The 13,447-nt window shown below is 38.5% G+C and overlaps 1 protein-coding gene across 1 annotated transcript in view; it reads left to right on the forward strand.

The window, feature by feature from the left end:
- LOC309385770 (ephrin type-B receptor 5) overlaps nucleotides 1–13,447 on the forward strand; it is a 202,121-nt gene that overhangs the window by 145,343 nt on the left and 43,331 nt on the right. Inside the window, exon 6 of the mRNA XM_081940474.1 lies at nucleotides 1,102–1,440. Within this exon, the coding sequence (XP_081796600.1) occupies nucleotides 1,102–1,440 (339 nt within the window). The remainder of the gene's footprint in view (nucleotides 1–1,101; nucleotides 1,441–13,447) is intronic.

Raw genomic sequence — 13,447 nt, forward strand, 5'->3', positions numbered from 1 at the left:
GAAGCATGGAAAGAACAAGGGTCTCCAGCCTTTCTAGGCTAGCTGCCTGTTTAAAGTTATGAAGAATAAGTGATTACTGGGTGGGGTGGGGTGGGAGAGAGGTTACTCATTCACAAAGTGGCTGTTCAAATATGACCTCAAGATGTACAGTACTTAAAAATGAAGATAGAGTTGGAAAGTGGTTTATGGTATTACAGATTCCATTGGCATAGTCACATCAGTCTGTGACCTTAAGAACAGTGAAGTGTGTGTGTGTGTGTGTGTGTGTGTGTGTGTGTGTGTATGTATATAATTGACCTTGCATTGCTAACATTCACAGGAATCAATATAGCCACAGAGGCTGTGGTGGTCTCCATCTTGATTCTTTTCTTCTGAGGATTATGATCACATCACTTTCCTCCTTTGTTATCTACGAAGCCATTTTGTGTTCACCATCAATGCTATTTGATTTCTAGACATAATTGTTAAAGTAGAATGTCCATCAATCATAGAATTTTCCACATTTTTTAGGAGAAATAGGTTGAAGATTTATTAATTCTAAGGTGTATCCTGATGGCAAGCAGTTTGCAAACAGCCATGATTCAGTGACATTTGTTATTTTGGGGATGTTTATATTAAATTTGCTTGTGTTTAAGGCACATCAAGATTCTTTGTTGAAACTCAAGATATACCTTAAAAAAACATTTAAAAGCACAGTGAGGCAGAAACGTAGTGAAGGTTGCAATTAGATTGATATTCATGAATACCCAAATAATAATAATTGTTTGGCTTGGTTAGGCAATGACACCTGGTCTAAATTGAAATCTTCCTTATTTTTATTACTCCACTAGCAAAATGAGAGGATTTTAAGAGGTGGGGAGGAAAATGAAAGTTGGGTTTCCTACTGGGGGTAGTAGTAGCAATTTTTGAAATCTGGAAACAATCTGTCATGACTGTAGGCTGCTTTGGGGTACCAAACTATGCATTTTTCATTCTTGAAATTTGGGTTAAAATTGTTTCTTGGGAAAGATTTCTGTCCAGTTACATTTTATTTAGTTCGTTCCAGAGATAATGATTTTCTATTTCAGTTTTTCAGGATTTCATTTTTTCACTGTTTTGTAGGCATCCCATCAGCCCCTCGGGATCTCAGCTATGAAATTATTGGATCCAATGTCCTCCTGACCTGGCGTCTCCCAAAGGATCTGGGTGGTCGAAAGGATGTTTTCTTCAATGTTATCTGTAAAGTGTGTCCGAATGGCTCTCCGGGGCCTTGTGTCCGTTGTGGGGACAGTGTTCAGTTTGAACCCCGGCAGGTGGGGCTGACCGAAAGCCGGGTACAAGTGTCCAACCTCCTTGCCCGTGTTCAGTATACTTTTGAGATTCAAGCTGTCAACCTTGTGACTGAACTGAGCCCAGATTCTCCACATTATGCTGCCATCAATGTCAGCACCAGCCAGTCAGGTAAGGAGCATTTTATATTGATTTATCATTGCTTATTTTAACCCCTCTTCTTCCTCTATTTTCCTTCCCCGGTCTTAATCTCTATTTCTTGCTGTGGATGATGATGAAATAAAACCAAAGAGAACAATGGGTTTCCACTAATAGTGTGGGAGCAAACTAGGTAGAATCTCAGTCTCACCCTATTTATGACCAAATATCAACCTTTTAGATAAGACTGTGAAGGCAATTTATGTGAAACAGAGATGGGTGAAATTGGTCAGAGGATAGAAAATGCTCGTGTTTCTCTCCTCCTACAAAACTAAAAAACTTACCTTGGGTCTTGATTTTGTAGCTGTGTGAAAAGTCACAGATGATGCAAGCTGCAGAAGCAAATCTCCATTTTCTTGTTTTCCATATGGTCTACACCAGTGATGGCTAATCTTTTTGTTGTTGCATGTCAAAAGCATGTGCATGCGTGCAACAGTGCACACATGCATGCTCACCCATAATGCAATGCATGCGTGACCCCCCCCATGCACCCCACAACCCACACATGTACACGCAACCTCCCATGCCCCCGCATATCCATGCATGACCCCCATGCATTGCCCCACCCCTGTACATACGTGTGAACTCCGCATGCGCTCCACCCCCACACATGCATGCAACCCCATCACCCCCTGCACATGCGTGCACATCTACTACATGCACCCTATGCCTCATGCATGCGCGACATAGACCCAAAAATTAACTGGCCAATGGGAGGCGTGCGCACATGTGCGGTGGAGCTGTGCTAGGGCGACGGCTCACATACCCACAGAGAGGGTTCTGTGTGCCACCTGTGGCATGCATGCCATAGGTTCGCCATCACGGGTCTACACTATCTTTCCACTATGTTGTGAAAGGTGTCCACAGATGTATTGCATGGTGTATTTTCGAGATGTTGAGCCTAATGTTGGGACATTCTTGTCACTTAACACTGGGGGAAAAGGAGAATTGGGGTAGGGTGCTGTACCTTTTTAAGTGGTCCAATAAGATTTCCAGGTATTTATAACCCTGCAAGATTTTCTAAGGATATGAAAAATAAATCTTGCAAGGTTTTGAAATCCAATACAATTCCAACCTATATTTTAGGTTTCATAGGGCCATCTAGAAATGTCAGGGATGTCTATGAACTCCCGGTGCCAGTACATTTGAGCATCTTTTATAGTTTGCAACACCATGTTCAGGTTATAACACTATGCACAGATTGTAATACTTCATGGAGCAGGTAGGTTTTGTCATCAAATTATTTTAATTCATCAAAATGTTTAATTAATTTCTCATAGTTAATGGGACTTGTTACAGCATTGCAAGTGTTGCCAAGTGAAAGCATGTATTCCCATAGCCTTTGATAAAACTTTTTATTTTGCTTGAATCCACTCCCCAAAAACTTGGCAAAAGGGTAAGAGCTTGCCTTTGCAATTCAGAAAAAAGATCTTTGAAGTGGAATATTTGGCTCAGTATAATGCTTTGAACATTTTAAAATCTATGTAAATACTGAATATTATTAAAGTCATGCTCTTTGGATTTACTGTCTCAGGCATTAGTCCCTTGGGACAACCAATCCCTTTAGATTCCCAGCTTAACGTGCTTTCTCTTATTATTACTAAAGGTACTGAGATGATAACTGCTATTCCTACTTGGAAATTGTACAGCATTTTCACATGCTCAATATGCTTTATATAATTGTTCAATCATCCATATTATAGATGGGAAGATTGAGTTTGGGAGACAGTAGATTACCTAAAACAACTTATTGAATTTATAGCTGTGAGATTGTAACCACTGAATTTGGTTTCATAGCTTAATCTGTTGAAAATCAGAGTGACTGCTGTCTTCTTCATTTCCTCCCTCTCTAGCACAGTCAGATGATGGCATGTCTGATTTTTTTTTCTTTACTTGCTCTACAGAAGAGCCAACTATATCAGTTAGGAGATATCCGTTGCTATGAAAAATGGAACCTTTTATCAGATTTTGGCAGGGGGTTGGAGTGTCTGATGTAAGAATAAATAGCAATTTTGCTCTTTAGCTTTATCTAGCCAATAGGTTTCTCCCAACTCATGTTATGGGGTAAAAGAATTAATTGGGAGGTTGGGGAATCATGATTACGATTGCCATAAATATCTGAGAGCCTCTTGTCTGCGTCTTTATTTCATGGATAAATGCCACAAACAGCATGTGAAATTTAGAATCATGTACACTCATATTTATTTGTTTATAACTTTATATTCCATTCTTCTAATAAGTACAAGTAACTCAGGGTAGCTAACAATAATCAAAACCACCAAAGCAAAATTAAGCTAGTTTGGTCTAGTGGTTAAAGTACTCTCTAGTCCCACCTTAGACATGAAATTCTGCCAGTCACTCTCTGTCAGCCCAAGTCACTTCACAGCTAAGGTTCTTGTGCAAAAATTAGGAGGAGGAAGGAGTATTAGGTATGTTTTCCACCTTATTTATGAAAATAATAAAGGCAGAATAATAAATAATAAAGCATAAACAAGTTTGAGAAAAAAGAAAACTCAAGTAAAATATACATTGTGGGTAGTTTCACTGCTTTCCTAAAAAGGAAGTTCTCTTCTTCCCATTAATTAGAAATTATTCTAGTCCGCCTTTTACTGTTTTTTGTTTTGCAGAGGGAAGAAGATGCACAATTATGCTTTGAAGGGCTGGCCATTTACATCTTTAACCCATGAACCACATGATATCCATGAAGATGAATAGAAGTTTAGAGAATAATAGCAAATTTATTTTTAAAATGCCCACAGTGACTCTAGGTAGCTTACAGGTTATAAAATAAATTTAAAAAATAGTTAGAAGTTTAGAAGATTAAAGCAACACAAAGTTAAAGTATTATTGAAAACAATATTAAAATCGAACGAAGAAAGCTAAGAACCATCTAGGGCAGGGGTGTCCAAACTTGGGAACTTTAAGACTTGTGGACTTGGCTGGGGAATTCTGGGAGTTGAAGTCCACAAGTCTTAAAGTTCCCAAGTTTGGACACCCCTGATCTAGGGCAAGGAAGAAGTCTTCTTATCCTGTCAGCTGCCTCTTCGCAGCCTCAGGCCAGCCTGCAAAGCCAGGTTTTGATATATTTCCAGAAGGCCTAAAGGGAGGGAACAGTTCTCTACCACTTTCAGTGGTAGAATGTTCCAGAGGGATGGGGCCACAACAGAAAAGCTTTTTCTCTTCAATCATGCTTGCTTAACAGATTGGATCTTTAGCAGGCCTTTTCCAGTGGCGCAAGTAGAACAGTCTTGTCCCATCAGAAAGAGACAGCTCCTCAGACAAACTGGACCTGTGCCATGTAGGGCTTTAAAGGTAACAACCAACACCTTGAATTGGATCTGGAGGCAAACCGAGAACCAATGCAGCTCATGGAATAAGGATGTTATGTGTGCAACCTTAGGAGCTCGCATGGCTGTGCAGAATTGGCAGAAAAGGGGAATATAAGCGATATAAGCAATATGAACAATCAATTCACAAGCATCTATATCTCCAACAGATTTCCAGCTGAACATTGCTGTAAATTATTCACAGCTTCCAGTTTTATGTATCAAAAGCACAAATCCTTTCCACATCTTATCCATCAATTCAGGAGAGAAAGGCAAAGTCAAAATGTGTTCTACCACATCTGCCGGATGAAGTGTTATCTGAAGCCAGATGATGTGGCCACCTTGATACTGAGCTGCTTTGGTCAAAGTAACCTCAGCATGGGTATTGCATGTCCTGAACCATCCATCTTAGGGTCCCATACATTTACTCTAAGTCATATATATCAATTCCCTCATTGTTACTAGTGGGATGGAAAGTAAGAGAATTTCAATCTATTCTGGAGTCCCTGTCCCCAGTGGATGGCTTGGAAATCTAGTTGCATGTTGAGCCAAGAGATTGACCAAGACTTACTTTTACTTCTTTCCTGTTAGTTGAGCTGGTATTGATCAACAGCATTTATAGGCTAATTGGTCTTTTTACTAAGGCTATAAAGTGATCTGGAAAAGAGACAAAGCTCCCACTTCAATGGCTCAGTATTTGTCCTTATTGCCCCCAAAAGACACAAACTGGAAATTCCTGGTGTGGCTTCCCCAGTGAGGGTCAAACACCAGTGGCAACTTTTGTGGTAAGTTCCATCTCCCAGGAAGTACCTATTCCTCAGTGATTAGGTTCTTATTGTGTTGGGTTTATCTTCAGAATACATATATATATTTATATATATGCATCAATCTTTTACTGAATGCTGAATATACTGAAGAAATCTATATGAACTCCTAATGCTTACAGTAATAAAACAATGGTAAAGCCAAGACAATACAATAATAATGTATCATAATAATACAATGGCTTCCAATTCATCATAGCCTAAATGCTCTTTGTAAAAGCTCTGTGTAGATGCTAACTTCACCTCAAGAGAGAGTTGCAAGTCCCTGCCCCCTTAACCCCCCCCCCCAGCAATCCAATAATGTTAACAGATTTTGCTGGGGTACAGGCATGTGGACAAGCAAATTCTATTATTCTAGAAGGAAACAATGCTGAAGAAGCTTAGGAGAATAAACACATGGCACAACATAGGAGAACAAACCCATCAGGACTAGATTCAGCAGTCCATCTGCATTTAAAAGACAAAGGTGGAGACAGCAAAGTCCACATTTTGGACCGAGAAGACTGCTGATTTGAAAGAGGGGTCAAAGAGGCCACCTATGTCAAAATTGAACAGCCCTCTCTCAACAGAGGGAGAGGGATATGACATCATCTATTTCCAGTCTACAACACAGTCCTTTCAAGAGTTCCAAGAAGGCTCCACACCCATTCGCACTACTCAGGTGACCCTGCTGACACAGATAAACATCCAGGTGGCCTCAACGATTCACTAAAAGAATGCAAATGACCAGCTATCTGCAAGGAGTATAAATCCTTCCATTCCCCACCACCCAGTCAGAGTTGAAGAATCTTCTTGGATAAGAAGTGAAACTTCTTCAAAGAAAAACTAGAAAGTCCAGTTGCCTCCTGAGGAAAAAAGCACCTTTGGGACAACCAGAGCCTGGATGACTGAGAATCTCCATAGACATAGGAGACTAACTGTATAACACTTTATAGGATTAAACTATCATCCTGAATTGCACCTGGAAATCTGTAGACAACAAATACAGGTGCAGATGTTAGATGACTCTTGTAATTTCAATTAACACACAAAGAGGACACTATATTTGCATCAAGCTCAGATTAGAGATGTGCATCAGCTACAGTGGAGAATTCAAAATAGAGATCTCAAGAATTTAGATTGAACACTGTGCACCAGATAGCAGGAGCCTTAGCAGTTTAGCTTTAAAAATTAATTTAATTAATTTTAATTTAATTACCCTGGGAGCATAATTGTTGCCCCTACAGTTGAATATCTAATTACTTCATTGGAGGCTGTTTAGACATACTAGGAAAGGTTTGCAGAGTGGAAATTTCCAGGAAGAAGATGATCTGTATATAAATGTAAAACTATTGAAAAGTCTTCACCTGCTCAATCTTATAATTATTATCAAGCCAGTTATAGTAGTAATGTGGGAGTGATTAGCATGCCTCTTGATGAATGCAATCATGCCTGATTTTCACATGATTAATTGTAGCATTTCAGAATGGCAGTAGGAAGTTAACATATGAAGACTATATCACAATCTGATTTGACAATCTACAGACAAGATTACATCATTGTCAGTATATATAGAATGGCCGGAGAAAGAGGGTGGATCTTAGTTTTAATAAGAGTTTAAGAGTAGAGTAGAGAAGAATAGAGTAGAGTAGAGTAGAGTAGAATATAATAGAACAGAATAGAATCTTTATTCATTTAGTCATTTGACCATATCAAAAATATAAAACCATTGATATAAATATTAAATAGAAGGTAAGAATATATTTAGGTTCTGACTGCCTTAAAAGTTGAAAGAGATTCGGTCAAGTCTCCATTATTTGAACATTGCAGCTACATTGCAGTTACATTGCAGTGGCACCGTCATTGTACCTTGATGTTTGATATAGAACTTTCATAATTAATTGCAAGCATGGGCAATCAATAAAGGCAGCTTCCAGTTGGCCACAGACGCTCACAAGGGATTGAATCAAATGCCACTTTCAGATCTATAAAAGCTGCATAAAGAGCCTCTCCAGGAGGGTTAGCATACTTTGCAGAGATGTGGTGCAAGATTAGTCAGCAATGAAAAACTTGATCTGAAGCCAGCTTCTTCTACTGCTAAAATTCTTTCTTGAACCATCCAGTCAGCAAGATTATAGTAAATATATTTAATATGTAATTTACTAATTATATGTAATAATATGATTAGATAGTAATGTCAGTCCCGTCCTAAGAACAGCACAGAACAAACCAGCCAAAATCCAGTCCTTTATTTATTTACAACCCACAGACAGAAGCTTGCCAGACTAAATCTTTAATTACTCTCACCCCAACAGATATACATTGGGAGATTTTAGGGAGTGGCTATCCTAATTCTCTTTCTACCCAACTTCGGGCTGTGTTCCTTCTGGTTTCACACCCTTTTGGAATGTATTCCCTCCTTCCTGTAGAAATGCTGCTTCATTACCGTCCATCACACCACCTCCCCTTCTACAGGCACCAATCCTCAAACCCTCAGGTTGTAGGTTTTTTTTTTACCTTTTCAATATATTGACATTATAATACGGTTGTTTCATTCCTTTGAGATTTTTAGGAAGATATTGATGCAGGTGAATAAGGGGGCTAGGACAATCCACCTACTGAGATTGTGTTTTAATGTGTCTGGAAAAGAAAACAAATGGATTCTAGAACAAATCAATTCTGAGTTTTTTTATTGGAGGCAAAATGACCAAGCTCAAATTATCACCTTACGTGAAGACGCAATTCCCTTCAGAAATCCATAAAATTGGGGAAAGGTAGAAGGGAAATAAACAACCAGCAGAAGATGGACCAACTTAATTTCAGTGGCAGTGAATCACATTTAATCAATCAATTAATTAAATTTATATGTCATCCATCTGGCTACCAAAGTGACTCTTGGAAGTCCTAAAAGAACAGATCAACCTGGATAATATTAATTAAAGTGGTTGCAGTAGAAACTCTGCAACAGGAACTCCTGAACAGGAACTTTGTCCAAACAGAATGACTGGCTATCATCCCACAGATTTCTATGGTCCTCTTCAACCCACAGCAATTCACACCCATCACCTTGGCACCTGGAGCGCCTGCTCTCACTCAGACAAAGGCACATTGATAACAAATCCTCCTTCTAGAAGTAGCTGTTTCTGGGTGGAGCTAATAACACTCTTGTAGTTGCTATGTAAACACAAGAAATGACAGCAAATTATCTTAAAAGTATGCTGCTTCCCTTCCACCTCACCCAGTAAAATGTAAAGCACACACTGCAGCATTGTAATTGGCATTGTAACTCTGTCTGCCCTTTTGAATGACAATTGCAGCATTCAATTAAGCTATGTCAAACGCTGTTGTGCAAGCAATTCAGAATGGGTGGAATTTCATGTGCCACTTTCATTGGGAGAACACCTTCATCAATGGACTAGGTAGGAGGAAATCAATTCTTGTTCCATGTACAGCCTCTTCGAAATCTGGTCCAGAGGCTCAAACAATTCTCCAAAGCATTATTTTTGGAGCCATGGAAGAAGGGGAGTGAGGTTGCAAGAGAATGATCCGAAAGAGAAGGTTTCCTATGTATCTCTGCAGATTTTTGAGTACTGCACATTGGTTTCCCATCCAGTAATGAGTAACCCACATGGGAAAAATATAAAAACTCCATTTCCTGAGTGTGGGGAGAATAATTGTGCTGCCTAGTATGTCATGTTTGCATGCATGTTGGTGAAAAGACAAGGTAGCTTTTGTCCATCTCTACCACAAGAAAGAATATAATGCTGAGGAAATTCTTTCACTGGGTGCCTTCAATCACTGTGATTTCATATGACTGTCTGCTATCTGTCAGTTCCTGTTCCTAGTTAGCTATCTTTTTTACTTTTTCCATGACACATTCTCTCCTTTTTTCTTCCAGCTGCATTTTGTCACGTCTCTTCTGATACTTGCATCTTTTCAATTCCCATCAATTTTTGATCCTGGCAACTTGTATTTCACAGCATTTAATAACGAATGTTATAATAATGTACCTACCTGTCTGTCTTGAAAGGGAAGGCAAGTGATAGATAGAGAGAAGATAAAATGATGTGAATTGCCAGTGTTCCTGAATTTCTGTAGTTCAGTCTCTGGAGCTGGCCAATCCAACATTGGATGTAGAAAGCTCTTCTGCCTTCCTATGTTTAAGAGAGATCAGAATTACATTTCAGAAATTATCAATAAAGTAGAAAAGAAGGAAAATAAATGGGTTGTAGGGTTAGTTTGGGTGAATAAATTAATAACTTGGATACTGCTTTTCTCCTCTTAATTCACTGTAACAATCAAAATCCAGTAAATATTTGAAATGTTTTTAAATACCTCTTAGTGACATATACTTATAAAACCCACATTTTACAGATACTTACATTTATTTGATCTGCATCATGTTGACCAATTTTGAACAATGTTCTAATACATTTTGATAGTTTAAAAATATAAACTTTTGCACTTTAATGCACTTATGTGAGTTAATTAATAGTAATTTGGACTTTAAATTTGGTTACAAACCCATAATATAAAAAAATACCAAAAATTAAAAAGAATTGCTAAATTTGAAGACAATTTTGCATGTTGTGGCAAATCATGACGTCTAGGAGTTTTTCAATATTTTATTTGTTTTCAGCACACGAAAATACATGGAAATTAGATGAAAATAATCAAAACAGCTTTTTAGTCGCAGACCTGTGGGTTGTTACATTTGCTCTAAAGTGTTCCTGTTTCAGGATCTTCCTTGTACAAGCCCTTTGTTCCTGGACATGCATAATAAAAATGGTAGTTTGTTTTCATTTCTGTTTTCTGTGCTTCCCAATTAGGCTTTCTTTCTGCAATACACCTAACATTTCATAGAGTTTACAAAGAAGTCCATGCATTATAGTCTTCCATTTGTATTACTCCCAGATTGCACAGTTTGTGTGTCTTAGATCCTTTCTACGCACACACACGCACGCACAGGGAGAGAGAGAAAGAGGGAGGGGGAGGGAGAGAGAGAGAGAGATTCACAAAGGAGAGAATAAGAGAATGGATGCACTATATAACTAGTCTGATAATACTACAGGTCTTCAGCCCAGAAGCACACAAAGTTCGGGAGAAAAGGAGAAAAGTAATCTTGTGTGCAGCCAGCAGAATGTCTTGTGTCTGTTTCTAAATGTGGAGAATAGTTCAAATCCTTCAAGGAACTTCCTGGGGCTCCTTCAGCTGTTCATCCCCCAAAGGAGACTCAGGAGACGTGCTGAAAGTCTCCCCTTTAGAGCAGCGATCCCATTGGATGGTTATTCTGATCAGGTTCTCCTTTGTGTGCTGTCTTCTCCCCCTCCCCTATTCACTTCTCCGGGATCATTAGGAGTGAGGGTGACACGAGCTGCCCTTGATTTATATTGACAGCTCATGCTAACAAGGCCTCTCTTCCACCCTCACATAGTCCTAGCTCAACCCCACCTCCATTTATTTGTCCCCTTTGGCAGCTTTTCATTTTAGTTAGCTTTATTCCCTCAATTACACATACATTTGGGAGGATTTGCTTGGGTTCGGAGAAAGGCAGGGGAGGACAAGAGAGCTGGGAAGAGAGAGAAAAGGAAAGGCTTTCTGAATGAGAGGCTGTATCAGTTATAGAGCGATTGCAATAGCTGGCCAGATATTTCTGGAAAGCTTATAGACAAGACAGAAAGGAACAATCCTTCTCTTGTTTGTTCCCAGGATCTGGTATTTAGAGTCATAAGGCTGGCCCCAATCCTGCTGACGTTCCAAAAGGCCCTCAAAACAAGGTTCCACGAAAACAAATCCCACGATAGAGTGGAATCTGTTGGAAGGTGTTGTTGTGATCATTATCTGTATCTTGGCCACCACTTTGTTTTTGTTTTTCCTTTGTTTTCATGTTTAAGTCAAATGGTGGTTTTATTATGTACACCGTCCAGAGTCACAATGTGAGATGGTGGTTTGTAGAAATAAGATAAATAAATAAGTAAGTAAGCAAACAAGCCTCTCTAAGGGAAGGCTCGATCAAAGTATTATAAATAGGGCAACCCGTTCTAGGTTGTCAACATCTAGGTACGTAGACACTCTAGTTCCTCACTGCCATTTGTCATCATCTGGGTTTGGATTGCCCAGACTTGGTAGCTGCCTAATCATAATCAATTGCCCCTGAAACCTAACCCCTATACATTTGTTTAAAGCCATCTGCATTCATCATGTTGCTGACTTCTGTAATCTGTAATGTGAGAAAGTTCTTTGTGTGTCTATCTTTAGCTAGTAGCCAGTTTAGTTCAGGTCCAAGAAAAAAACCATCCCTGCCTTTTCTTCTGTCTATGTATCAGGCACAGTTGTAGAAATCTCTGTTCTGCTAATTCTCTTGGGTTCACTTCTAAAGGAAAATTGCCACAATATTTTCTGTTTAGATAGCTTAATCTAATTAATTTCTTAATTAATATCTCTTAAATCTAATATTATTGGCAGGGCAGGCAGTGTTCCATAGGTGGTCATTGAAGTCCTCCTTTCCTTCCTAAATATCCCAATATATGGACTCTTCATACAGTTAGCATGCATGAATTTTTATGATATTGAGGCTGTAATTGCGTATGTGTACATACATAAACCCACATAAAAAGACACATATTCAAATATCCGCGCAAAACGTATAGTGTTTTTGTCTGTGTCCCACCCACACAATACAAGGTACCAAATGTAATTAGAATATCTGTGAGGATGACAGGATTACTAACTTTTCTTTTAAAAAGGTGCACAAATGAAACAACAACAACAGAGGAGATGTTTCTCATTTTGGAACTAGACAATGGCAAAACACTTCAGGTCCCTCAAGACCCTCATGTTGATGAAATGAAATCAGGCTAAAACCTACTCAAAAGGAGATTTTGATTTTATTTTAACCAGATGAAAATAAAAGCCTGCATTGGTAGACCAATTTTATCCTAAAATATAATCAGATTGATTCTGCCTTGATACAGAAGTGACTTATTGAAATCAGCAGACAGTTAAGACAAAAGGTATAGGGTTTTCTGTCAAATGATTTATTATTAATTTAGTGATCATTTAAACAAACCTTGTATATTTACAAACAAGCTTAAATTTACAAATCCTATTTTTATTTTTATTCTTTTGTTTACGCTCTGTTATATTTTTCACTGTGTCTATGAATTAAGTAGGTGGCTTGTGTGTTTAATATGCCTCAAGCAGAATGTTCATCCATTTATTTAACATAATTATATCAGTTTCTTGACAACTGGAATATTTACAGCAATAAAATGGCATTGAAACAAATTCTAACCAAAAAAAAACAACAACAACCCCTAAGCCAGCCAGTAGAAAAATTATGGATTAGACAGCAACTGGAATGCAAGGAGGATAGAATTGTTCAGCCAAAGTTTTCATAAAAGAAGGTGATTTTACAACTATTCTGAGCACTCATTATAGATGTGTTTTTGAATCATATTTGGAAGCTTTGGTTCCAGTTATAATCTACTGCTAACGTAGCAGTAAACTACTTTTCACTATTAAAGGCTGCCTCTTCCCATATGTAGCTACTTGGCAGCAAAAGCTTAAGGGTATTTTGCTTTCTGTTCAATTCTTATATGGAACACTTTAAAAACTAAATCCAGCTTCTTTTAGTTGGCTTAAGAATTTGACTGGTAACTGGTACAGATTTACTTTCTCAGTTAGGAAGCAGGTAGTTAATAAAATTTGTGTACTTTCTTCTCAGTCTCAGAAATGAATCTTAGAATGAAGGCTCAGCATAACACGGCTGGGTCTGTTCAGCAGAGGATAAAACAAAGTTCCTAGGTGGAGGAAGGTACTAGCAACCAATCCAAATTATATTTAAAGCAG

This window comes from Natrix helvetica (genome assembly GCF_964273705.1).
Source record: "Natrix helvetica genome assembly, chromosome: 2".
NCBI classification, from domain to species: Eukaryota; Metazoa; Chordata; class Lepidosauria; order Squamata; family Natricidae; genus Natrix; species Natrix helvetica.